Source organism: Nothoprocta perdicaria, unplaced genomic scaffold (genome assembly GCF_003342845.1).
Source record: "Nothoprocta perdicaria isolate Ctin4 unplaced genomic scaffold, notPer1 scaffold_286, whole genome shotgun sequence".
Taxonomy (NCBI): Eukaryota; Metazoa; Chordata; class Aves; order Tinamiformes; family Tinamidae; genus Nothoprocta; species Nothoprocta perdicaria.
Genome location: NW_020455517.1, coordinates 271438 through 296057, shown reverse-complemented (window position 1 = coordinate 296057; position 24620 = coordinate 271438). Strand labels below are relative to the sequence as shown.

Here is a 24620-nt window from a genome sequence, read left to right as displayed (position 1 = left end):
TGAAAATGAGAGGGTGGGGGGAAGTGGTGTCTTTTTATTTAATTCTGGCACTGTATGTAGCAAAACTGATGCTCCCTGTCCCTTCTGAGTTGCTCATAACGCTGCACAGCAAGGCTCTCTGTTGGGACACAACTGCAGTCAGAGGTGGAGTAATTTGTGGACTATCACCAGGGCGCCTCCAGCCAGGCACCGTGGGCATTTCCTCCACCTCAGTGCCACCAAGGCACCCCCAGAGCCTCCGGTGCCCCCCGGGCCACTGGCAGTGCTGAGCGCAGCGCGGCCGGGTGCCGGTCCCCAGGGAGGCCGGGGAAGTTGCAGCCCTGCCTGGCCACGGGAAAGGCTGCAGCTCCCGGGGGAGCTGTGGCCGCCCAGCCCTGCAGGCAGCCCGCGGGAGAGCGGGACTCGGGTCCTTCTGGCTCTAACCAGGAGAGTCTCCCACCTTTCCCACACTGTCACCCCACAAGGGCACCCTGTGTCACCTGTGACTGGCTCAGGCCTCTCCCAAGGGTTCTAGCGCCGCTGGGGACACCACCAGAGCTGTGCCCAAACCCTGCACTCAGGCTTCACCTGCACCTCCGAGCACCCTTGCCCTCATGCCAGTTGTCCCCATCCCTGTCCTTTTCCCTCAAAAGGATGAGCTGCGCCCCTATAAATACTTTATTGCTGCTGTGTTGAGGTGCACAGAGTTGTGAGGACATTGTCATAACGGCCCGGCCTCCAGGGCTGGCCACAGGCCCAGACGAGCGTGAGGAACGTGTGCGAGCAGCAGGTGCCCAAGCAGCAGGAGGGAAGCAGCGGGCCGGTTTGGCTGTGGGGGCTCAGCCTCAGCCTGCCCCCCGCTGCTGCTGCTGCCGGTGTCCCTGGGCGCCGCAGTGCTGGCTGCTTGGCCGGAGCTCATCTGCCCTGCTCCTGCAGTCGCTGCATCTTCAGGATCTGGCACAGGAGCTTCTGCACATCTTCATCCATGTGGCCCTGGGGGCAGGGAGAACATCACAGGGGACAGAGGAGGGACAAGTGCCCAGATCAAACCCCCACACAAGGAGGGGTGGATGGGCCAGCCTGGCATGCCCCCAGCCAGCACACTGGTCCCTTTCGCCATGTCCCCAGGCCCCCAGGGCCATGTCCCCATCCCCTAAAGGTGACATGCCCAACTCACCTGCACTGCACAGAGCAGGTGGCTCCGGTACAGCGTGACCACCTTGCTGTGCCGCGTCTCCATCTCCTTCAAGTCAGGAAGAGTAAGGTGGGTCAAGCACAGGGCTGGAAGCTCCGAGGACTCCCAGCCCACTCCGGCACAGGTACCAGTGCCCCCAGCTTCACTTGCCCTGCCAATACCCACCGCCAGCTGTGTCTCCAGGGTCTGGATCCTGGCCTGGAGCACAGCAGTGTCGGGGGGTAGCTGTGGGGCACCCCGGGGCTCGGGGAGGGCGTTCAGGGCCTCCTTCAGCTTGAAGACCTCTTTGGAGAGCTCAGTGATCTGGCAGTGCAGAGGGGTTAGGGGGGCCCAGGGACGCCGCCCCCCACCCCTGCTCCTGCCCTGTCTCCGCCCCTGGAATCCCTGGAATTCCATTCCACTTCTGGAATCCTGCCTATTGCGTGGAAGGTTGCCGGGCAAATCTCCACGTCCGTGCCCGCTACCTCCCTGCCACAGCAAGGCTACAGCAGGGGGGCTCCCAGCCACCTCCAAGCTTCCCCCAAGGTTTCAGTTTCAGCTTAGAAAGCAAAAAGGGAAACGGCCAGGGCAGCAGGCGCAGGGGGGAGGCCTGCGTGTGAGCATTTGCATGTATGCAAATGTGTGCGGACGTACGTGCAAGTGTGAGCATTGAACTGAGCATGCATATTTGCATGTGTGTGTGCACGTGAGGTACTGTGCGTGCAAGCGTGCACGTGGATGGATGTGCACCGAGGCATCCATGCACGTGCATGTGCACATGCAGCGCACGTGTACACGCAGGCTTTCCTGTGCGTGCATGCCGCCTGCGTAACTTTGCGCCAAGATCCGGCAAACTCAGCTCACCCACTGCACCATGACTGCCGCAGCGGCCTCCGCAGCCCCTACCTTCCTGTCCTTGTCCCTGACCAGCCGGGCCGAATCCTCGACGTGGCCGTGCTGGTCCTGGAGGCGCCGCGCCTCGGCCCGTGCCTCCTCCAGCTGCTTTTGCACGGCGGCCAGGCGCTCCTCGGCCGCCTGCTTCTCGCTCTTCATGAAGAGCGCCTGCCGCTGCACGCGGAACACCTCCTCGCTGGTCTTCTCGTGCCGCCGCGCCAGGTCGCTGAGGCGCTGCGCCAGCGCCGCCAGCTCCGCCCGCAGCCCGGCCTGCATCGCCTCGTGCTCGTCCCGCGGCACTGTCACCTCCCGGGCCTTGGCCAGCTCGGTCTCCAGCCGCGCAGCCTCGCGCCCCTTGGCTTCCGCCTCGGCCTTCAGCCGAGCTGCCCGCTCCCGCAGCGCCCGTGCCTGCTCCTCCAGTGCCCCGGTGGCCCGGGCGTGCTCGTCGCGTGACACGCGGCCCTCGGCCTCCGCCAGGGCCCGCTTCAGCCGCGCCAGGGCCTCCTCGTGCTCCTGGCAGGCCACAGGATGAGCAGCCAGCTGCTCCCGCAGGGCGGCCAACTCAGCCTCCTTGCGGTCCAGCGCCTCCCGCAGCTGCCCCAGTTGGGCCATCACTTCGCTGTGCTGCTGCGTCAGCTCGGCCAAGCGCCGCTCCAGCACGCCAGCCTCTGGCTCAGGGCTGCCCGCTGCCTGCCAGTCCCGCGTCTTGGCCTCCAGGCTGCGGCGCAGGGCCTCCGCCGCTGCCTCCGCCTGGCCGCAGCGCTCCTTCAAGGCCTCCTTCTCCCGTGAGGCCTCCTCCAGCGACGCCCTCAGCGAGGCCACGGTGTCCTCGGATTCGGAGCAGGCCCGGGGGCCACCAGCTGCCTCGCGAGCTTCCAGTCGGCTTTGCAGCTCCCTCACCCACTGCTCCCGCTGCTCCAAGGCCTCCCGGGCCTGCTGCAGCGCTGCCTTTGCTGCTGCCAGCTCAGCACCGGTACCCTCAGTGGGCTCCACCACCGAGAGGATGCCCAGCTGCATCTGCTCCCGCAGTGCCTGCACCTCAGCCAGTGCCTCCTTGTACTTGCCTTGGGTCTGGCTAAGCTCTTGGGTGAGCTGCTCCACAGTGCTTCTCTCCCCGGCTGCGCTGCTCGTCTCCCGCCCAGGGCTCGCCTCCCTGCGGATGCCGCCTTTGCTCACGTCTTCCTGCTTTGTGTGCATCTGCCCCTCATCCTCATTCTTCATCTGCCCGCCTGCCTTGGGCAGCACAGCCTTGCCCTTGGGCTGGCCATCGTGCAGGGTGCGCAAGGCAGCCTGCGCCGCGGCGTGCTGCTCCTTCAGCTGCTCCAGTTCACACTTGAGGGAGTTGTAGAGGCCGACGGGGACAAAGTCACCCGAGGTGGCCCGGTCGCTCTCGTCCCTCTCGTAGTTCTCCAGGATCTACCAAAGGGACAGTGAGGCAACCCGAGGGTGGAGGGGGATCAAGGTGGGCTGGACAGAGAGGTGGGCTGGACATGTTACCTGTATTTTCTCCCTCAGCTCCTTGTTCTGCATGGTGAGGGAATGCACCTGGCCCTGCAGCGTGGCTAGCAGCTCTTCAGTCGAGGGGCTCAGCGTCTTTTTGGAGAGCAGCAGCTCTGCCCCTGCAGGGACACAGAAAGCACGTGGTGCCATGTCCCAGAGAGGCATCGTCCCGTACCAGGGAGATTCCCCCCATGAAATATCTCTTCCCCAAAGGATGCCCAGCCCCAGCAGACACCTGTCCTTGCAGGGGCCTCAGGGGCCAGCGTGGCCCTACCTGGGAACTCAAGCAGCTCTCCCTCTTCATCCTGCAGCGTCTCGATGTCATAGCTCGTGTTCTCCTTCTCATTCTGAGCACAGAGCCATGGGTGTCAGCACCCTGCACCTCCTGGGCATGGAGACAGCCCCTCCCCAGCGCGCCGGTGCTGCCAGTGCTGCCTGCTCCCACCTCCAGTGAGGACAAGCGACTTCGCAGAGCCTCCACCTCCTTGCCCAGACGCTGCTTCTCACCATCGCGTGCTGCCAGCCGCTGCTCCAGCTCCTGGATCTGAAGAGGCAAATGGAGGTGTGGGAGCTCCTTCATGACAACCCAACACCCCAGTAAGGTGCCAGACGCTGATGCTGGCAAAACCAGCCTGGGTAGGGACCCCTCAGAGAGCCATAAACATCAGTTACCTCCTTGTCGGGCACTGCCCACTGGGCTCACCTGCTTCTCCATGGAGCGAATGGAGCCCTCATCCAGCTCTGCCCGCTAGCAGGACACAGAGACATGATGGGGTTAACCACCATCCCCATCCCTCCCCTCTTCTCCATCCCTGAGGACGTAGTGGCATCTGTCCCACAACGCCAGTGAGATTTTGCCCCAGGAAGCCCCGTGGATGACAAGGTTTGCCGGTACCTCTCGTCTCTGCTTCTCCTGTAGCTCCAAGCCCCTGATCTTGTGCAAGAATTGGGCCCGTTCCTGCCGCAGCCTCACAATCTCCTCATAGGCATCCCTATCCTCCTGCAAGTGAGCAGCAGTGACGCTCCAGATCATGGGCCCGTGCCCTTCCCTGCCACAGCCCCACTCCCAGCCACGCTCACCATTTGGATGGGGGCAGGCTGAGCCCAGCCAGGCTTGGTGGCAGCCGCCCTGGCACCACGTCCTGCCAAGGGTGAGCCCCGCTCTGGGGTTTGTGGGGCACTCTTTGACACCAGAGAAAGAAGGAAAGACTCCAATGGACTCCAGCTTCCTCACACAGGCACAGAGCCCTGGGCCCAGCCCCTGCCCACAGAGGCAGCCACAAGGTGGTGCTCAGGGCCACAAGGTGGGTAGAAACAGGCTGATGCCCAGTGCTCTGCAGGCAGCAGGGGCACAGGGGTTGGGGGGGTGATACCCAGTCTTGCTGTTGCTTCATGCCTCAGTTTCCCCTCTGTGCAGGGGTGGCTCTAGGCATCCCACTGGGGCTGGGACTCATCTGCTGCATAGCCAGCCCAGGGATAAAAATGAATCCTCCATGGGACCTGAGACGAGCTGGGGAGTGTCTCTACCACAGAGGGACACCTTGCACAATCCAGGGTGGGTGGCACCCACAGAAGCTACCTCAGCTAATCACTGGCTGATCCAGGACGCAGGTTCAGATGCCCTCAGCTCTGCTGGTGAGACCCCATCTCTCACCTGGCTCAAGGAGCCTGTGGGTGGCAGCGGGGCCTTCCTCTTCCTCGGGGTGCTGCTCTTCTCCCTGCCTGTGGACTGGCTGGGTGACGATGCCTGTGGAGACATCAAGGCAGAGAAGATTTCACATTTCACATTTCACAGCCACACTAGCCTCTCTCCTTACTAACCCCACCCCACCAGCATCCAAACTCTCATCTTCCTCTCACTAGGGCCAGGCAAGGAGGCCAGCCCCCAGGAGAGGCCAGGCAGGGCCTCACCTGAGATGTCTGCCCAGTCGACTCCTCTTCTGCCAGGAAGAAAGGTAGGAATGAGAAACACAAAGGTTAGAGGCTCCCAGGGGTGGCCGCATCAGGGATGCTCACTCACAGGGATACATGCATGTATGTGCATGCATGGGGATGCGTGTGCATACCTGGGACACATACCAACACAGGGAGGTCTCCCACACACGCAGTTGCAGGGATGCACACCCATGTGCAGCCCCAGGGGAACAGGCATGTGCGTCTGCACATGCACACATGTATGCATACCTGCACACATGTATGCTTACCCACGCACACCTGCAAGCGTATGTGCAAACGTGTGTGTCTGAGGGCATAAAAGCACAGGAATGGGCAGATCCAAGCTCAGCACAACCTCCCAGCCCTCGGCTGGGGACAGCATGCTTGAAAACACCCCAAGCGCACGGGGTAAGGGCGCTTGTGTCCCCAAGCCCTGATCAGGGCTGACTATACGCAGACCAGCCATGGGTAAGACTGCCCTGAAGGCCCCTGCCTCAGAGCACCCTGCGAGGTGCAAACACGTGTGTGGGGCAGTCCCCCCTTACCGCTGGCCCAGGACCGGCGCTGCGCCGCCTCTTGCAGGAAATGCTGGATGAGAGCGTTGCCCGTGGCCAGGCTGTAGTGAGCCGCGTCGTGGCCCATGGAGTCCACCACAGCCACATGGGCGCCCGCGTTGACGAGCACCTCCACAGTCTCCACGCTGCCATTCTCGCAGGCCAACATCAAGGCCGTTCTGAAGGGGGCAGTGAGAGAAGAGGTAAGGGCTCTAGGCGCCTCCATCAGTCCCCTGTCCCCATCACAGCAGGGACTCACCTCCCTTGCAGGTCTCGGCTGTTTATTGCCGCTCCACGGTGCAGCAGGTACTGGCACAGCTCTGAGTGGCTCATCTTGGCAGCGAGGATCAGGGGAGTGAAGCCATCCTGGGCAAGGATAGTGTGTTTGCCCATCCTGGGCAAGAAGAGCAGCACCCCGGGAACCCGAGGTATCACCAACTGATAGCTGCTGCATCTCACCCCAGCAGTGGCCGTGCTTCAGAGGCAGCCCCAGCCCAGCCCTTGGCTGATCTACACAGCAGCATCCCCTGTCTGGTGGAGCTTAATCACTGCAGGAGGACTCAGCCTCCACACAAGAGCAGATATTGGGCACAGGGAGCTTACTTTGTCCTTGATGTTCAAGGGAGCCTTGAAATCGCAGAGTATCTCTGAGCATGTGATACAACCACTGATAGCTGGGGAGAAGGACAGAGGCTGAGCAGTGCCTCCCATGGGGACAGGAGCAGGATGTCCCGGCATTGTCCCCACTCACCCGCATGGTGCAGTGCCGTCCGGCCGCTGTTGTCAGGCACGTCCACAGGGCAGGAAGCCTGAGGGAGAGAACCTGGCTTAACAGAGAATGGGGAAGAGCCAGCTGGACCGCCCAAGTTGGATTGTGAGGTGCTCTGGGTTCCTTGGTGGTGGAGCAGCATCTCCACCCTCATGGCACCATGTACCCAGGCCCCGTTACCTGCAGCAGCTTGCTCACACATTGCGGATGGCCGTGCTTGGATGCCAAGTGCAGAGCAGTGTAACCTGGGGAGAGGGACAGAAAGATGGGTTAGAGTCCGATGGAGGAGGTGGTGGCAGATGGACAAGTCGGGGGACAGACAGACATCCACACGTCTCTCTGTTCCTTGGTGGCTCTGGGGAGGATTGCTGGATGGTTGGGGCACCGGGAGAGCCCGGCTCCCTGAAGGGGCTGGGCCTGGGCAGGAACGAGTCTGCCCCAGTCCTGACCTCTGGGAACATCATAGACTAGTGTCTGGGTCCCTGTTGGTTGCGGGGATCTCTCCAGGACCTGGTTTTGTAGCATGTGAGGTCCTCACCTCCATCCTCGTGGTCTCAGCATCTGCTGATGTGGTTGGAAGCACTGGGAAGCGCCAGGGGCCACGGGTGGTCTATAGCGTTAGTCAGGGAGGCCAAAGTGGGGTTTTGCACTCACGGCAGTGCCCTCACCTGAACTGTCCTTGGTCATGGCATCCACACCATGGGCCAGCATGGCTTCGAGGCAGTCCACGTTCCCCCGCATGGCAGCCAAGTGGAACCTGCAGCAAGGTCCAGGGCCATCAGCCCCTGGTCCCCAACCTCGGAAGAGCCCCATAGAGCATCCAGTGATTCCAGCTTTGAGCAGAGAGGTTTGAAGCACCACACACCCTGTGCAGAGGCGGGCAGGGGGACATGAGAATACAACACAGCACTCACGCAGATTTGCCCTCTGAGTCCAACTTGGTGGCAACCAGGCCCTTGCGGAGGAGGAGTGAGGTCACCCTCCCGGCATCATTGTAGTCCACAGCTTGCAGGAGCTTCTCATCATTCTTGGTCCAGTCCTGGCTCTGCAATGAAGCCAAGACAGGGCCATGACAGATGTTTGATCCCCGAGGGCAGCTGGGATGCTGGGCTGGGCTAGTGTCCCCATCCCCATCCCTGCTATTTCCTTCCCATTCCCATACCCTGGGGTAGCCATCGCCAAGCCAGCCCCTTTGCAAGGTGCCATCAGTAACGGGAAGGTTTAGCTGCTTAGGACAGGGAGCTTTCAGCTCCCGGAATTTAACTATGGATGGACTAGGCTGTGACCGGCTGTGACTTTGGCATGACCTCGTGCTGCTCCATCACCCCTGCTGTGGGACTTGATCCTGCCATTCCGCTGCCCCCACTGCCCTAACTCTGCCCAGGCTCTCCCCATCAGCTGCGCACCCCATCCCAACCCCACGGTCACCCTGCTTTGCTGACACCGGAGATGGAGCCAGAGCTGGGGCAGCCCTGGCTTGCTGTGTAGAGCTGGACAGCAAAAGCGGGTCCCTGGGGACGGCTCCAGTCTCCAGGGACATGGGGGGCACAAAGACACCCCCTGCACCTGCCCAGGATGGTGGCCACAGGAGGGAACTGCTGCGGGACAGGACAGGGAAAGGCTGGGAAGAGCATGGGAAGCCCGGGGTTCTCGCCCCAGCTCGCGGCCACAAAACCAGAGCTGGGTTGCAGCCGCGAGAGGCAGGAAATGGATGTGACCTCTCGGAGCCGCTCGCGTCCTGCCCACTGCCAGCCCGGAGCCGTGCCCAGGACAGTGCCAGGGCTCCCTCTCCTGTCCCCTCGCAGCCCCCACTGACCCTGTCCTGGGTCAGAAACGAAAGCAGTCTCCCGAGGGAGCTGGTCAGGCTGGCAGGGCGACGCTCCCCGCTCCCTCCCCGGCAGTCATGCAAGGACAAAGCAGCTCGTAGCGGCCGCAGCCACACCGCGGGCAAGGGGACGGCAGGGGCCCGGCGCGCGGGAGGCGAGGGCTGGAGGGTCCGTGCGCAGTGCAGGGGAACGGAAAGGGATGGGGGTCCAGAAGGGGCCCCCCTGCAGGGGGCAGGGACATACCGCGAAGGAGGCAGCGGCACAGAGGCAGATCTGCTTCATGGTGTCGAGGAGCAGGCGGCGGGTGGCCATGCACCCCTGGTCCCCCGCCCGAGCCAGGGCAGGCCAGGGCGCCGCAGAGCCCGGCTCGCTCCAGGAGCAGAGCCAGGCGCGTCCTGCCGCAGTGGGAGCTGGGGCCCGCCTCCATCCATGCCTTGTCCCTCCTTCCCTCCCTCCTTCCCTCCCTCCTCAGCACCAGGAGCTCCAGCATCCCTGCATCCCTGCAGATGGATGGAGCGAGCACAGCGCTGCCAAGCACTGCGAGGCGCTAGTCCCCGTTAGATCGGGAGGGACTGGGAAGTGATGGGAGGAATCACCCCTCCCTCTTGGGGTGCTCCCCCAAATCAAGGACAGGAGCACCCTCCTGTCACCCAGACCCTGAGCCAGAGCATCTTCCTATCACCTAGACCCTTGAAGGAGGGGGATTAGGACTTGCCATCCTGTCCTGGAGGCACAGACCTCAGCTCTCCCCACAGGCCTCGGGGAGGGCGAGGAGGACGGTTGTATCCCCAAGGATTGGAGACTCCCTTCAAGGAGGGAGCCCCAAAGCGCAAATTGTTCCCAAGCATCTGTCCCTGGGTACTGCTGCCTCAGATCCTCAGTGCTGCACACATCACGTGGGAATCCCCATCCAAAATGAGCGGGCAGCACCTAGACAGGCTACGGCCCGGAGGTCGGGGCGGGCTGGGGGTGGGCAGAGCTGCAGCACAGGGTCCAGGACCCCGGCAGTTGCCGGGAGGACACGGGAGGCTGCTCAGCCCTCCCCTGCCCCACAGTGCCCGAGGGAGCCGGGCACAGAGGGATGACAAGGGCACCCCCGAGCGCAGCAGCTGCCGGTGCCCCCAGGAGGAAAGGAGGATGCTCGGAGCTTTAAGTTGCACAAAAACAGAGGAGCTAAAATACAGTCACCTCCCTACGACAGCTCCACGGGCATCGCGGACGGTGCCGTCACGCCAGCAGGCTGACAGCCATGGTTGCCACCACCCGGGATGGCGGGAGTCCAGGGCTTGCGAGGCAGCACTGAATTATTGACAAGCGTCGACCCGCCATCTCCACGGCGGGAACCCGATCACTGGCTCCAGAAACCTGGCAGCCCTCCCGGCTGCCCCGGGCCAGCGCCGGGGACACATTTCCCATCCCTTGATGCCGTCTTCCCTTCCCACGTCCAGGGGTCCATTGGGAACGCAGTCCTGCCTCCGCGCCCACACACTCAGCACTGCCCCCACAGGTCCCCACGGCCCCCGCAGGTCCCCACGGCCCCGAGAACCGCACTCACGTCTGACTTCTTGAACCTGGCCCGCAGGCTCTTCATGGCGCTCGCCCCTCTGGTCGGCCGTGCTGGACAAGGCAGAGCACCGAGCAGTGAGGGCTGGGGTCCCTGCCGCCGCACGGGGACAGCCCCGCGGCCCTGCTTGCCTCTGTGAGGACCCCGCGCCCCCTCCCCAGCGCAGCCGCCCCCAAAGCCAGGCCCACACGAGCCGGGAGCACCCAGCTCCGGGTCTCCCTGTCCTGCCATCCCGCCGCTCTCCGCAGACCCTTCCTCACCCTGCAGCTGCCCCGGGCCGAGCTGCCCCGTCCCCTCCTCGCCCGCTGCGCGGTGCCGGGCGGCGCGGGGGGGACCAGGCACCGCGCGGGCGTTGGGTTACGGCCGCACAGCTCCTGTTACACCAGGTGGCACCAGCCCGGCACAGGCTCCCTGGCCCAGGCAGGGCAGCAGCCCCATGGCCGCGCTCAGCTCTCGCAGGGTGACACCGAGCAGCCCCCGAGAGCCCGGGGTGGGAGGCGTGGGAGGGAAACACGGCCCGCAGTGTGCTCAGAGCGGGTCAGGGGGGCCTGGGGCCACTTGTCTGTGAGAGAAGAATCCCCCATCCCTTCCTGCGGGCTGGGGGCACCGTGGGACGGGGCGCTGGGGCCTGGGGGAGGCCTGAGCGAGAAAAGGGCGAGGGCAAGGCGAGTGCCCAGGCTGCCAGGCACCAACATGGCGCCGCCGCCCTCGCCTTCCTACCTGCCCGCCCCCTTGCCCGGTCCGCGCATGCGCGCTGCGCCCGGCGGCTTCATTGCGCGCTTCCGCCCTGCCGTGAGGATTGACAACAATGAAAACTTTATTGGTGCGGCGCGGGCGGCGCGCCGGGGCTGGGCCATGGCGGTGAACTACGCGGCGGGGCTCTCGCCGTACTCGGACAAGGGCAAGTGCGGCCTCCCCGAGGTGAGTGAGGGGCTGTGGGGCCGGCCTGAGCCGGCGGCTTCCCGGGGCCTCGCTTAACCCCCGCCCGGGCGGAGCCGCCGCGGGCCGCGCAGCAGCGACCCCCGCGCAGCCTCGTCGTCCTCGTCCTCCTCCTCCTCCTCGCCCAGCCTCGTCCTCGTCCTCCCCGCCCGCTCCAGCCCCGCGGGCGCCTCTGTGCGCCCTGCTCCGTGTCCCCCTGCAGCCCGGCCCCGCCGAGCCCGCTCTTGCCCCGGCCCCGGGGCTCCTCTGCATGGCTGCCCCCCCGAGCCAGGGCTGCCCCTCGCCCCAGGCACCCCCAGCAGGACCCCCATTGACGTGTCTCCCCCCCCATCGCAGCGGGGACCCCCCTCACCGTGTGCCCCGGCCCGACCCAGCCGCGGTGCCCCCAGGGCCCCCTCGTCCCCGAGCAGCCGCTGATGCCCAGGGCTGTCCCTGCTGTGGCCGGGGGCAGAGCAGCCCGGAGCTGCGGCCCCGCAGGTCACCGCGCTGCCCGGGGAGGCTCAGGGGAGCCCGGCTGCATGGGGACCCGTCCTGAGCCTGCTGTGGGGCACTGGGATGGGACCAGACCCCCTCCGGGGACCGGGAGCGTCCTGGGGAAAGGAAGCCCCGAGCCCACAACAGTTGCCCGTGCCAGAAAGCAGGATGGACGTGCAGCTCCAGCTTGCTCGAGGCTGTGGGATCCTGTTTCTTCCTCTGTGTTTCGGGGCTCTGAGCCTCGTCCTGCTCGCAGTGCCTGTGGGAATCGTGAGGATGAGGGGTCGGAGCATCTGGGCCGGCCCCAGAGGCGCTGCCTTCCTCCTGCTGCTCCCGGGTGCCCTCGAGCCAGGCTGCTTCTCTGGGTATCGGGTGCCCATTGGCAAGAGCAGTAAACACTCTTTTCTGTGTAAGGTGTTTTAAGCCCTTTGTAAAGGGGCTGCTTGTACATTACTTTTCCTCTCTCCAGTTAAATGCTGTCATCATTCAGTAATGTGAAATCCTGTTTGCCACCTACAGTTCATTGTGGTTAAGAAAGAAGGTTTAACGGGTTTCTGCCCCTGTTGGGGCTGTATAGCACCTCTATGCCCACCACGTTTTGCTTCTTGACAGATTTTTGACCCTCCAGAGGAGCTGGAGAAGAAGGTGCGTGAACTGGCAGACTTAATAAGGAGTTCTTCAAACGTGGTTTTTCACACAGGGGCTGGAATCAGTACTGCCTCGGGAATTCCCGACTTCAGGTAAGGACAGCGGCGAGGGTAGCAGGACAGCATGGAATGGGTGGAAGGAACAGCATCTCCTCCTGGGCCTTTGTACTTCCCATAAAGCTCCATACTGTGCTCCCTGCCACGTGCAGCAGGACGTGATCCCGTATGCAGCCACCACCTTGCAGACACTACCCCTTTTCTCTTGCAAGTTGCTTTGGGGCGTTAAGCTGCACTTGCAGAACCTGCCTGTGTTCTCCTTGCAGCAAGGATGGAAATCTCTGGTAACAGATGACCTTCATTTAACAGAGTCTTGGTCTTACCCTGATAGGGGTCAAGATGCATTTGCGTTGTCTTAGATTCTGTGGTCATTGCTCTTCTGTCCCCTCTGCTGCAGGGGGCCAAATGGCGTCTGGACTATGGAGGAGAAGGGACTTTCTCCCAAATTCGACACCACCTTTGAGAACGCCAGGCCCTCCAAGACTCATATGGCCTTGCTGGGGCTGCAGAGAGTTGGCATCTTGAAGTTCTTGGTCAGCCAGAACGTGGACGGCCTTCACGTCCGTTCGGGATTCCCACGGTACGGCTTGTCCTGCCCTGCACCGGGGTTCCCTGTGCCTGTCCCTGCACCAGCCACTGCTGCATGGGTGTTCTTGCTGCCTGATTAGTGTGGTCCCCCGTGCAAATACTTGCCAATGCCTGTAACAAAATGGGCCAGTTAGTTCTCATTTGGCAGTGGGGCTTCAATGTTTTGCTTCCAAGAAACAGCCAGCTTAGAAGTTGTCTGCCGATGGATACAAAGAGGGGGGGAAGTGGGGTGCATTGGTGGGAGAAGGAGATAAAGCAGCTTGAATCAGGAAAGAGTGGTTATGGCAATAAAATGGGTAGTAATGGAATGAAATCAGCCTCAGGTGATGCTCCTTAGAAGCTTGCCCAGTCAGACAGCAAGGGTGCTCACAAGTGAAGCTGCACACAGTGCTGTAGTGCATTACCACCCGCCAGCTGAGCTGCAGCAGCTGACTGAGCTTCAAAGCTACATTACACAACTGCCCGGGGACCCTAGTGTATCTTGTTGCAGAGAGAAACATCAGCTTCGTGTAAGGTGTGTGCTCCTGGCGGCAGAGGACAGGGACCAGCCCTAGGGCTGGGATCAGCCACACGCTCCTCTTCTCTACCTCAGTTCCCCAGCACAAGCATCCATCAACACTGGGATGAAGGCACAAGGAAGGAGACGAGGCATCCGGAACTGCTGCAGCTGCTCGCAGGCACCTGCATCACCTTGATCTACCAGTGCGCTCAGAGCTCTCCCAGAGCGCTGCATTTGGGGATTTGCTATTTTAGGATTTGCTTAAACCGAGTTTCTTGAGAGAAAACTATTAAAGGTAGTTTAATGTGATGGATCCAAGGATCCAAGGATCCAAGATAGCCTTAAAAGATATTTCATCTCTAAATAAATTTGCCAGACTTCTCCAGGAGGACATGAGGGCAGAGAGAGTCCCAGTTAGAACTGATGGGACTTACTGGTTGAGGTCCTCAGTTTCCGTGTCAGCTGTGGCGGGCTCGGGGATCCAGCAGAGCAGCATTCCCACTGCTGGGAGCCGAGGGTATGAGATGCTCCGCGTGTGGGTGGAGACTGAAGAGCTGCTGTGCAGCAGCCATCTCAAAGATGTCCTCAGAGGAACCTGCCTTTCCATTAATGCTAGCTGCCAGAGTCAGATCCCTTCGAGAAAATTCAGCCCACAGTAATTCTCCATTTTCAGCACTTGTGCTTGTCTTTTGAGCCAAATTGCTTGGAGCTGCCTGCAAAGGAGGGGGAGAGCAGCTAAATTCATATAAGAAAGTGAAATAAGGGTAATTAGAATGAGAACAAGAGCATGAATGGGACCTTGGAGAAGATGCATTTCTCAGATGGCTTCAGACAGTGCTGGCCAAGCAGAGAGCTGCCTCAAAGTGATATTTCCCTTGTTCATTAGCTCCAAGTTCTACTCCTTGTTTGTACCACCTCACCTGTCTTCTCAAATTGAACAGTAATGATAGAAAGACTAAGAAATAATCATGAGATGAGAACTGAGCTTTGCTGCCCTCAGCCTGGTGCCACTGGCTTGCACTCTGATCTAGCACAAGCTCTTCCACCTGAGCAAAGCACATATTTAAGTAACTGATTCTGAAAGGGGGTCAAAGTGGTTCAGTGTTGTGGGAATCAAGTCAGTCCTGTCTCTGTTCACCCTGGGGGAGGTTCTCGGTCGTCCTGGGACTTTTAAGGAGAAGCATGGCCTCATTTTTCGCTAGTCTCAGCACTTTGAGGCTGGTGCTGAGTGTGAGAGGAGTTTTGGTCAAAACAGCCCCTGTCCTTTCTGTGGGTAAAGGGCTCTGCTGGAAGGGCTGGGTCTTGTGAGAGTGGCAAAAGTGCTTTCCAGGGTGCTTGGCAGCTCTCATGGGTGACGGTATACACCAATACAGGCTGGGGACTGAGCTGCTGGAGAGCAGCTCTGGAGAGGGACCAAGGTGTCATGGTGAATGACAAGTTGGCCATGAGGCAGCAATGTGTCCTTGTGGCCAAAAAGGCCAGTGGGATCCTGGGGTGCATCAAGAAGAGTGTCTCTAGAAGGTCGAGAGTGGTGATCATCCCCCTCTACTCAGCCCTGGTGAGGCCACATCTGGAGACTGTGTCCAGTTCTGGGCTCCCCAGGACAAGAGGGATGTGGAGCTGCTGGAGAGAGTCCAGCGCAGGGCTACCAGGATGATCAGGGGCCTGGAACATCTGCCCTGAGAGCAAAGGCTGAGGGAGCTGGGTCTGTTCAGCCTGGAGAAGAGAAGGCTGAGGAGGGACCTGAGCAGTGTCGTAGATACCTCCAGGGAGGCAGTGAGGAGGGGGCGGCCTCTTTGCAGTGGTGACTACTGACAGAACTAGAGGAAATGGCCACAAACTGAAGCACTAAAAGTTCTGCAGGAACTTGAGGAAAAAATTCTTATCAGTGAGGGTGCCAGAGCGCTGGCACAGGCTGCCCAGGGAGGCTGCGGAGTCTCCTTCTCTGGAGATCTTCAACACCTGCTTGGATGGAATCCTGTGCCCCATGCTCTGGGTGACACTACATGTGCAGGGGGGTTGGACTAGGCGATCTCTAAAGGTCCCTTCCAACCTTAAGCGTTCGATGATTCGATGACAGCTGCTCTTGCCAGGTTGGTGGATTGAGCTAGCTGATGGCCGAGGATTAGAATTGCACAGGGACAGAGGAAAAACATTGCACGTTGAGGAAAGGAAAAGCTCAGCTTATTACTGGACACCCCAAGAAGAAAAGGGTTCAGGCACCTTCCCCAGGTGTTCCCAGGCTCCTCTTCTCTTGCTCACCTCTGCCTTTCCTTCCACAGGGACAAGCTGGCCGAGCTGCACGGGAACATGTTTGTGGAGGAGTGCGTGAAATGCGGCAAGTACGTGAGCCCCGAGAGCTGGGTGACGGGTTCGCTGCTGTCCCTGCAGAAGTCTGGAGGCCCCCATGTGCCACAGGGGTGTCTGTCTGACAGGGCTCTTAAGCAGAGTGTGTGCGGGAGAAGGGGTTGGGTCCGTGACAGGTCTGTCCTATCTGAATCCTAAATTCTATCAAGTAGTGGGGAATGAGCATTTGGGGGATCTCCATCACCTGGAAAAAATCCTCTCTGCCCTCAAATCCTGCTTAGTGTGGTGAGGCTCAGGTGCCAACAGGGTCCCTGAGAACTGGAGAGACAAGAGGAGGTTGCTGCACTCTGGATTTTCCATCCTGGTTTGTAGCAGACCCTTTTGCCCCGAGTTGTTGCTCAGAGCTCCCTCACTGGGATGTTGCCGTAGGTGGAGACGAAGGCCCAAATCAGCACAGGACTGAGACCCCAAACTCTGGGTAGCTCCGAGCTGTCCCCTGAGTGCCCTAGTCGGGAGTGCCTGCAGTATGCAGACCTCTGCCACACAAGGCATCTGTGCCACCCGTCCGCGCGCGGTGGCTCCGAACTGTTCCGCGTCCTTGGCTCGAATGCCGCCGTCTCTCCCGCATGCGCAGGCAGTACGTGCGGGACGCCGTCGTGGGCAGCATGGGGCTGAAGCCGACGGGCAGGCTGTGCAGCGTCACCAAAGGCCGAGGGCTGCGGGCTTGCAGGTATGTCTGCGCCGGGGGGCTCTGCGGGGGGGACTGCTGGCTGGGGGCTCCCCTGGGCACAGGCCCTGGTGGCCCCTTGGGCCCTGCAGAACTTGGCTGTGGGCTGAATGTCCCCGCGGGGAGGAGCAAGTGATTCTGCTGCTCGGACCTCGTGGTGGTCCCCCAGTTCCTCCAGTTCAGTTGAATAAGCATCTGTAGGGGAGATGGTCTCAAAGGCCCAGGTAGGAGACCAATGCCTGAGTCTCTGAGTGGTCTCAACTACTGGCCACACAGCCACCTCTTGAACATCGTCCGTTGTGGATAGCTGAGCACGTCCCCATGCTGGAGAATGCTCTGCCGTAGGACTGCAGCCCTAGACATCCATCCTCCTGCAGCAGGATATGGCCCATGCCCTGCCCTGCCGCCACCCTCAGTAGGGAAACACAGCTAGTGTTTCCAGCTCTGTTGCTCCAAAGCTGACTATGTCCTAGCATCATCAGATATCACGGAACTGTGCCAACCCACCTCTGATGCTGGGAGCTAAAAGGCACCCCAGCTCTGAGCTGGGCCAGCAAATCAGCTGGGGGCTTGAAGACTTTCGGTGGCAATGTGGCGCTAGCCACAAAATGCCTCTTGCAGGCACATTCTGCATTTCTCTCATCTGTGGAGTCATCGCTGCCAGGACCCACGGTCAGGCTCGATTTGCTCGGGCAGTGCTCAGCCAAGGAGGGTGTGAGGAGGGTTTGGAGCCATCCTGTCCTGTTCAGCAGCTCTCTTCCCACCTGGCAGGGGTAATGATGCTCTGTGTGTTTTTCTAGAGGGAAATTACGAGACACCATTTTGGACTGGGAGGATTCCCTGCCTGACCGTGACCTCATGCTGGCGGATGAAGCCTGCAGGTACTGTGTTTGTGTCCCTGCGCCCGGGGTGGCAGCCCAGGAGCAGCTCCCGATGCCTGCAGCTTGCAGGTGCTCCTGCAAGGCTGCCAGCGTTCCCTGCCCTCCACCAGGACCACAGCGGCCCTCGTATTGCACCTGCCTGGTTTTGGTCAGTGTGTTTTGTGCCTCAGCTCTGGCAGGGAGCAGCTTGGGGGCTGTATCCTAGGAAAGCTGCTGTGGATTCTGGCCATGACTTAGCTTTACTAGCTCGGAAATTTGTAGGATCCAGGCTAGGGCCGGGTGAGAGAAACAGCCTGGGAACAGACACTTTTCTAAATTCTGCCCTGCATATTTTGTCTCCATCTCACAGGAAAGCTGACCTCTCCATCACGCTGGGGACCTCTCTGCAGATCAAACCTAGTGGCAACCTCCCACTGATCACAAAAAAGAGGGGAGGGAAGCTGGTCATAGTGAACCTACAGGCAACCAAGCACGTGAGTGTCTAGCCCGCTGCGCTTGCAGCGGTTTGCTCTGTTCCACCCCTTTTTCCTCCCATTACCTGCTTCAGCCTTCATTTGGGGCAAACAAATGCACTGGATTTCTGTAGCTGAAGGGATTAAACTTTCAGCTCTGCCTAAATACCTAGAAGTGCAAGGTAAATTGTAGCAGTAAAATAAATCCATCCGCAAAACTTAGTGTATCCTCTGTATCCCTCGTCCCTTTCTGACTGTGACCTGGAGCCACTTGCCCAGCTCTGTGCTGATGTCCCCTCTTCTGGGTTGTGTTTAAAGCCCGGTCCACCAGCAGCATAATGGGGAGTGGTGCCAGACAGCCCCATGGTCACAGTCTCGGTTCAGGTTCCTCTGGGGATGACGTCTTAGGGTTGGGAGCCCTGGACTCGGTGTCCCCAGACACTCTCCCGGAGCAGCCGTTTGTCCCCTAATGCCATTCTTGCCCTTGCTTGCCCCAGGACAGACAGGCAGACCTGCGTATCCACGGCTACGTTGATGATGTCATGACAAAGCTGATGAAGCACCTGGAGCTGGAGGTACCCGAGTGGACAGGACCAGTGGTGGTGGAGAGCGCTGAGCTTGTCAAGCCCGAACAGCTCTTCCAATTCAACCCTGGGGTTCGGGGGCTGCTGAAAGAGGAGCCCATCTCCCAGTGCAACGGTACGGCTGGGGTGCGCCCTGGCCTTGGGACCACGCTCACGGAGCACCGTGACAGTCTGAAGCAGGAGTGCCCCAGCCCAGACACGGGGCCAACAACAGCAAAGAAGATGAAGGTGGAGTCTCTCCTCACCTGACCCAGACTGTTCCCTGGCTGTCTAGACACTAGTCTGTGCCCCTTTTCCTACCAACTTTTTTATACCCTTAAATATTGTCATTTTTTTTAATGTAAGTATTAAATACACTTGAATCGTGTACGTCTGTTCAGCTGCACTCACCAGGCTGGTGAGAGTGATCCATCCTCTGCTTGAAACAGGCTGAGGAGGAGCAGTTCCTTAGCTGCAAGGAGATGACAGCAGGGCCCAGCTATGTCCTGCAGCCTCTGAGGGGCTGGAGAGCTTGGGGATGCCAGGGAAAGACCCAAAGTTGGAGCAGGACAAGATGTTTTGCTTAAACATAGAGTGAGACGTGGCCTGAAGGAGCAGAGATCCAAGGAATTCCCCACATCTCCTGCGTTGTGCACCAGTGCCAGGTTCCTGCATGGCCTTGTACCTCTCCTTGAGCCTTATGTTCACAGAGGGGTTTGTTCCTCTTATGAGGACCCCTGGGCTTCAGAACACTTATTCCCACCCTGGCAGGAGGTGCATGCAGAGCTTGAATACTTTCAGATGCAGCTGTGGCTGGTATCAGTTCTTAGAACTTAGTTCCTTGCCCTGCCTTATTCTGGATGAAGGTAACTGTCTTCCAGCATCCTCTAATTCTCCTTTCCTCTCCCTCTCTTGAACTTGGGTTTGAGGGACCAAGGGAGAGAACATGCTGTGGTCAGACCTCCTGGGGCCCAAGGAAGAGCTTTCTCCAGATCCTGGCCCAGTGTTGGGAGCTGCGAGATGGTTCCTGTGCTTCTGGCAGTGCTCTCTGTTCCTCCTGCACCTCACCTGGGCACATGGAGGTCCCTGCCCATTATTTCTCCCATGACTCTCCTCAGGCTCTCAACTCAGGCAAGTTATATATATTTTTTTTCCAAAATAACTTTTATTTAGAGGTGAAAATGAAGTTTAAAAAAAAAAAAAAACCTACATTGCAATATCAATGACCAACCAGTCAATCCCTTGGTCCTCTTGTTCCCATCCTGGGGGACCCAGCATCTCCCTACAATTCCTGCTGTCTGTGGGGGTGAGAGTAGCCCCTTCCATCCCTGTAGGCCTGGAGGAACCAGTTGCCTCTTCCCAGTTCACAGATAAAAGCTAACCAAGTAGGTCCAGCCCCTGTCCCCCCTCCTGGAGGGGCAGCGCCAGCGGGGCTACCCCAAAGGCCAGTCCCATAGAAGATAGGGTGCTGGGCCACCCCGTTGCATCCCCCACAGTCCTGGGTGCTGCTTAAAGCTCCTCAGCCGGCTCCAGCGCCGTCAGGCCGCCGTGGCTGGCCTTGGTCCAGGCAAGCGGTGCCGCGGCACCATCCCTTGGTGCGGAGCCATCCCCGGTGCTCCGGCCGAGCGCCCCTGGGGCGGGCGCCCGCGTGTCGTTCCGGGGGGAGGCACTAGCTGAGCGTGGGGGGAACTGGCGGCTGCTAAACGCTTCGTGCAGGGTCTCGGGGGCTTCACCTGGGTGCTCCGGCCACAGCGGCTCCGGGGGCTTTTCGTCTCCAGGACGGGGGTGCATGTAGGCCACGCGTGAGGCTGCGACGTTGTGCAGAGACCTGGAGAAAACTGTGTGCAAGGGAGGGTCAGGGTCTGCTCCAGCACCCCCCCCCACGCCCTCCCATCCTCCTCTGGCCTTCCTCACCTCGGATTGGCCCAAAGTCGCCATTCGGCTCAGCCTTACTGGGGGCAAAGGGGCTGATGGAGGGGAAGACGATGAGCGCAAAGGAGAGCAGCAGAACCTGAGGACAGAGCAGGGTGTCACTGTGTGGAGGAGAATCGGGCTCTGGGACGCAGTTTGCAGCAGAGCCAGGACGACATCCTGCCACCTGTCCCTGCCCACGTGTCCCTGCCAGCACACTGTCCTCCCTCCCTCCAGCCTCATCTGCTCCGTCTCAATCCATCTTCCATCCAGCCATGCTTATGTGCTTCTGTTCCTCCACTCTATCACACTCTCTATCCCATCTTCCATCCATCCATTCATCCTTGGAGCAGCTGTTCCTCCTTCATATCACATCTTCATCCTTTCTTCCATTCACCCATCCGTACATGCGTTTATCTACCCTTCCCTCCTTGCACACTGCTGCCCAGACATCTTCATCTAGTACCTCCATCCCTATAACCCTTCTTCCCTCCCTTCAACCAGGGTGGCCACAAAGGGGACTCGCAACCCAAGGGAGGCCGGGGAAGTTGTGTTTGGAGGGTTTGGGTCCATGGCTGAGGACACAAGGGGCCAACACACCGCGATGCAAGTGCCTGTCTGTGCTGCCTTGTTGGTCGACTGCACCACGAGGGCCTGGAGCTTCTTCAGCTGCTCCAGGAGGGACCTGGGGACACAGAGACTCCATCAGTACCCTGAGGTCTGGACTCTCCTCTGAGCCCCTCCTGCTCTGAGTAGGGCTTGCCCAGGAGGCTTCTCAACCCCCCAACCAGGCCTCACCCTTGGTCCCCAGGTCCCTGCCATGCCCCTCTTGTACCCCTTGGGCACCTACGAGTTCTGCTTCTCCAGGTGCAGGACCTTCCTTTGCAGCTCCTGGTTCTGGGCCGTGCATGCCGACATCCTGGGGGACAGGGAGAAGGGGATGCAATAAGGAGGGGATGGCCCTGAGCTCGCGGCCACCGCTGTCGCCCCAGGCTGCGGGTGTAACACTGGGGTGCAGCTGGCCCATGAGCAGGCTGGTTCAGGGGTGTCGGGGGCTTCACCGGCTCTCCAGTCCATCGATATACTCCTTCTTCTTCTTGCGGCTCTCCTGAGCTGACTGCTTGTTCCGGATCTTCCTCCGGATCTTCTTCAGCACCCGCTCCTCGTACTGGGCAAGAGAGGGGGCAGGGTGGCACCTTGAGCCTGATGGCCCCAGGGATGCAGAGGAGACCAGTGGCCACAGTGTTGGGCACCCTGTGCCTGGCCAATGCGAAACTCACCTTGGTGAGGGGCAGCTGCTTGGGCAGGGACACCCCCTCCTTCGCCAGCAGCTTCTTCTCATCCTCTGTCAGCACCAGCTCCTGGCACTGCCCCTGGCTCTGCCGCAGCAAGGAGCTGGGCACCGGCAGCTGCTGCAGGGCCACAGATTGGTGACATCCCCAGGCTGCAGGGTCATCCCACCCTAGGGGACCACAAGGGCCACCAAGGCCCTGGGGGCAGCAGTGAAGCTGAGGTTGGGATGGAACCATGGTCCGGGAGGGGACAGAGATGGAGATACGGATGGGATCATGGCTAGGTAAGGGACAGAGATGAGACCTTGGTTCAGGAATGAAGATGGGATCGTGCTTGAGTAGGGGGCAGGGGTAAGGATGGGGATGACGATGGGATCATTCCAGGGAAGGCCAGGGATCATCCCAGGGATCATCCCAGGGAAGGCCAGGGAAGGGCACACAGGGACTCACGGGGTCAGAGCTGCCTGAGAGCAGCAGGTCCTTGACTGTGAGGGTGCAGGATGCAGGCGCAGGGACCGTGGGAGGGTCCTGGGTCTCCTCCAGGTAGCAGCCAGGGTGCCATACGTCTGGGCAAAGGAGAAGCGGGTGCCATCAGCATTCCCGCGTCTTGTGTCCCGCCTGGCCTTGGTGCAGGACCCCTGCCCACCTCCTCCACACCCCCATTCTGCCCAGTTGCTCCCAGTGCCCTGGCTTTCCCCAGTCAGCTCTCCCTAGCCTGCCCAGTCCCCTCCAGACCCCCAACTCCCCCACCTACCCCAGTACCCCCAAGTGCATCCAGCTCCCCCACCCCTCTCAGTTTCCCCAGTGAACCCAGCTCATCCCAGTACCCTCCCAAACCCCAGACTGGTCTCTCCCCCTGGCTCACCCAGGTCGATGGAGACCTCCGGGTGCGGGGCCCTGTGCACTCCCAGCACGGGCAGGGGCTGGCTGGGATCAGGGTAGGGGCAGGGGTTGTCGCTGGGCCCCCCATCGCAGCACCCCAGGGGACTGTCAAGCTGATCGGAGGGTGGGTCATCAGAGACCCCGCTGTCACTGGCAGCTGGAGACCAGCTGGGAGAGTCCGACGCCGATTCCCGGAAGCCCAGGATGGAGCTGAGGAAGTCCTCGCCATCTGGGGCACGCTGTGGGGACAGGGACACTGGTCAGCGCGGGGAACTTGTGAGCACAGGGTGCCCCAGAAGCTGCCCTGCCAGGCAGGCTCCCTGTGTCTCCCCAGCCCACGTGCAAGTGCCAGGAATGTGGTCGTCATGCCAGGTCCAGGCTTTGGGCGCTGGTGTGAGGCAGGACATCTTAACGGGACTCACCACATCCTCTTGCCAGGAGCCCACGGGCATCCGCAGATCCACACCGCGCAGGATCCCATCCTCACGGTCGAAGAGAAGATCCAGCAGGTCGAGGCTGTCGAGGCCACCCACACTGGAGGCCATGGCTGGGGGGCGGCAGAATCCACCTGGCCGCAGGTGCCACCAACTGTGGTTCCCCTATGGGGTGATTGTCCCCCCAGCCCCACGGTCACTGGTGGCCTCTGCACCTGGGACCCAGGCACCTCCCCAAACCACATGGCCCTGGGGCTGGGCACAAGGGCCCAGCCATGGAGTGGGCGCAAGGGACAGGGGGGTGAGACACTGGGGATGTGTCTCCATACTTGTATGCAGAGCTGTGCCTATGTGGACACGTGGAGGATCATGTGGATGCAGGTGACTGTGCACATGTGTGACCATGCTGACACGTATGGCCACATGTATGGGGGAACATCTGCATCTGGGCATGTATACGTGACCACGTGCATGTATGTGCACTCGTGTCTGCATGTGCATGGCCATGCAGCCGTGTGGGTGCATGTCTGGACATGTGTGAGCATATCTGGGCAAGCCCAAGTTCTCCACAAGTGCACATGTGGAAAGAGGAGCACACGTGTGAGCATGCAGGTGTGTGCGCTGTGTGCACACACTGCCTCAGGAGGCCAGGGCGGCTCTGCTGGGCACGGTTCCCCCCCTTAGCCCCTTTCCAAAGGCTGAAAAGTCCCAATTACTGTATTTTTTCCCCCAAAGGAAAACGGCTGACCCTCCCCAAGGGCATACGCTTGCCTTGGCCCTGTCCACTAGGGCAGGAGGAGAAGCAGCACCCAGACCTGGGCACCCTCTCAGCTTCCCCAACAGACCACTGTGAGCAACCTGCTCAGGCACTTGGGAAGATCAGGTTAATCATTTTGGATGGCTAATGGGGCAGGGCTACTGTTGGCCAGCCCCAAGGAGGAGACTCAGTCTGGGTTTGCCAAGCCTGCGCCAGTTATCAGAAACTGTTCGATACCCCAGACGCATCCAGTTGGCCCATGGACTAGGTAACAAACCAACTGATCAAACCTCTGGCTGACCAACTGGCCAAGCAGGCAACCAGCTGGCAAACCAAGCAACTGGCCAACCAGTTGACAACCACCCAACCAACAAACCGGCTGAATCAACCAACTAACCAATTAACCAAGCAATAAACAGACCAAATGGATAACCAGCCGGCCAATCAATTGATTGACTGATTGACTGACCAACCAGCTGGCCAACCAGGTGAAGAACCAGCCAAACAACCTGTTGACCTGTTGCGACTGACCAACCAACCGACCACCAAACCACCACTCAGCTGCTCCCCAACCCACCACCCCTCTCACCCTCCTGGCCTATTGATTGCTCACCTAAGAGCCCAATCAAGTCTGGTTTGGGGACATGTTTGGCCAGATGTCCCTGGCACAGGGATTTATTGCACCTTGCTCTGTCCCCATACTGACAGAGGAGCTCGAGCACCCAGTGGCACCCAGGACCTACCTGTGCTAGATCGCAGCCCTAGCAGCGGGCTCTGTGGAAGCCTCCGATCCTTCAAGCCCCCTCGGCACACAAGCAGAACGAGGCAGACAAGGGACACAGCCACCTCCTCCTCCACAGTGTCCTGGCCCAAGTGGCAAAGTTTAAACTCCAACCCCACAGAAATAGCACCAAGGATTGCAAAATCACCTGGGCCCTGATTGGGGATTGGCGCTGAGTGATAGCTGGGCCACAGGGAAGGACCCACACCAGCCCGTAATTCATTAGCTAAATGT

At 60.4% G+C, this 24620-nt stretch overlaps 3 protein-coding genes across 3 annotated transcripts; 1 reads left to right on the top strand and 2 right to left on the bottom strand.

Moving 5' to 3' along the window:
* Positions 1-792: 792 nt before the first annotated feature.
* Positions 793-8943, bottom strand: ANKRD24 (ankyrin repeat domain 24). The gene is made up of 19 exons (XM_026041468.1): positions 8875-8943; positions 7720-7850; positions 7474-7562; positions 6986-7050; positions 6788-6845; positions 6640-6710; positions 6296-6402; positions 6028-6215; positions 5459-5487; positions 5202-5294; positions 4443-4547; positions 4251-4295; positions 3993-4091; positions 3822-3894; positions 3545-3666; positions 2060-3463; positions 1340-1477; positions 1157-1222; positions 793-972 (listed from the first exon to the last, which is right to left on the bottom strand). Exons 1-19 carry the CDS (start codon positions 8941-8943, stop codon positions 895-897), a joined length of 3030 nt encoding a protein of 1009 aa, XP_025897253.1. The 3' UTR covers positions 793-894.
* Positions 8944-11032: 2089 nt separating this feature from the next.
* SIRT6 (sirtuin 6) lies at positions 11033-18786 on the top strand. Its single transcript, XM_026041447.1, has 8 exons — positions 11033-11116; positions 12221-12348; positions 12710-12892; positions 15682-15741; positions 16341-16436; positions 17234-17314; positions 17664-17787; positions 18264-18786. Exons 1-8 carry the CDS (start codon positions 11051-11053, stop codon positions 18597-18599), a joined length of 1074 nt encoding a protein of 357 aa, XP_025897232.1. The 5' UTR covers positions 11033-11050; the 3' UTR covers positions 18600-18786.
* Positions 18787-19838: 1052 nt separating this feature from the next.
* On the bottom strand, positions 19839-24620 carry CREB3L3 (cAMP responsive element binding protein 3 like 3). The gene is made up of 10 exons (XM_026041467.1): positions 24349-24620; positions 22837-22961; positions 22398-22653; positions 21983-22098; positions 21521-21652; positions 21302-21408; positions 21091-21159; positions 20841-20925; positions 20244-20340; positions 19839-20167 (listed from the first exon to the last, which is right to left on the bottom strand). The coding sequence occupies exons 2-10, from the start codon at positions 22957-22959 to the stop codon at positions 19839-19841; spliced, it is 1314 nt and encodes a 437-aa protein (XP_025897252.1). The 5' UTR covers positions 22960-22961; positions 24349-24620.

Bases quoted from the DNA above. Each gene is read 5' to 3' on its own strand.
- SIRT6 (XM_026041447.1), top strand. From the start codon at position 11,051: ATGGCGGTGAACTACGCGGCGGGGCTCTCGCCGTACTCGGACAAGGGC. The intron at 12,349-12,709 runs GTAAGGACAGCG...CCTCTGCTGCAG, and splicing joins TCGGGAATTCCCGACTTCAG to GGGGCCAAATGGCGTCTGGA. The intron at 15,742-16,340 runs GTACGTGAGCCC...CCGCATGCGCAG, and splicing joins GAGTGCGTGAAATGCGGCAA to GCAGTACGTGCGGGACGCCG.
- ANKRD24 (XM_026041468.1), bottom strand. From the start codon at position 8,943: ATGGCCACCCGCCGCCTGCTCCTCGACACCATGAAGCAGATCTGCCTC. The intron at 4,296-4,442 runs GTACCGGCAAAC...GTGTCCTGCTAG, and splicing joins AGGAGAAGCAGAGACGAGAG to CGGGCAGAGCTGGATGAGGG. The intron at 3,464-3,544 runs GTAACATGTCCA...TCCCTTTGGTAG, and splicing joins AGCTGAGGGAGAAAATACAG to ATCCTGGAGAACTACGAGAG.
- CREB3L3 (XM_026041467.1), bottom strand. From the start codon at position 22,959: ATGGCCTCCAGTGTGGGTGGCCTCGACAGCCTCGACCTGCTGGATCTT. The intron at 21,653-21,982 runs GTGAGTCCCTGT...GTGGCCCTGCAG, and splicing joins TCTCAGGCAGCTCTGACCCC to CAGCTGCCGGTGCCCAGCTC. The intron at 21,409-21,520 runs GTGAGTTTCGCA...TCTCTTGCCCAG, and splicing joins AGCAGCTGCCCCTCACCAAG to TACGAGGAGCGGGTGCTGAA.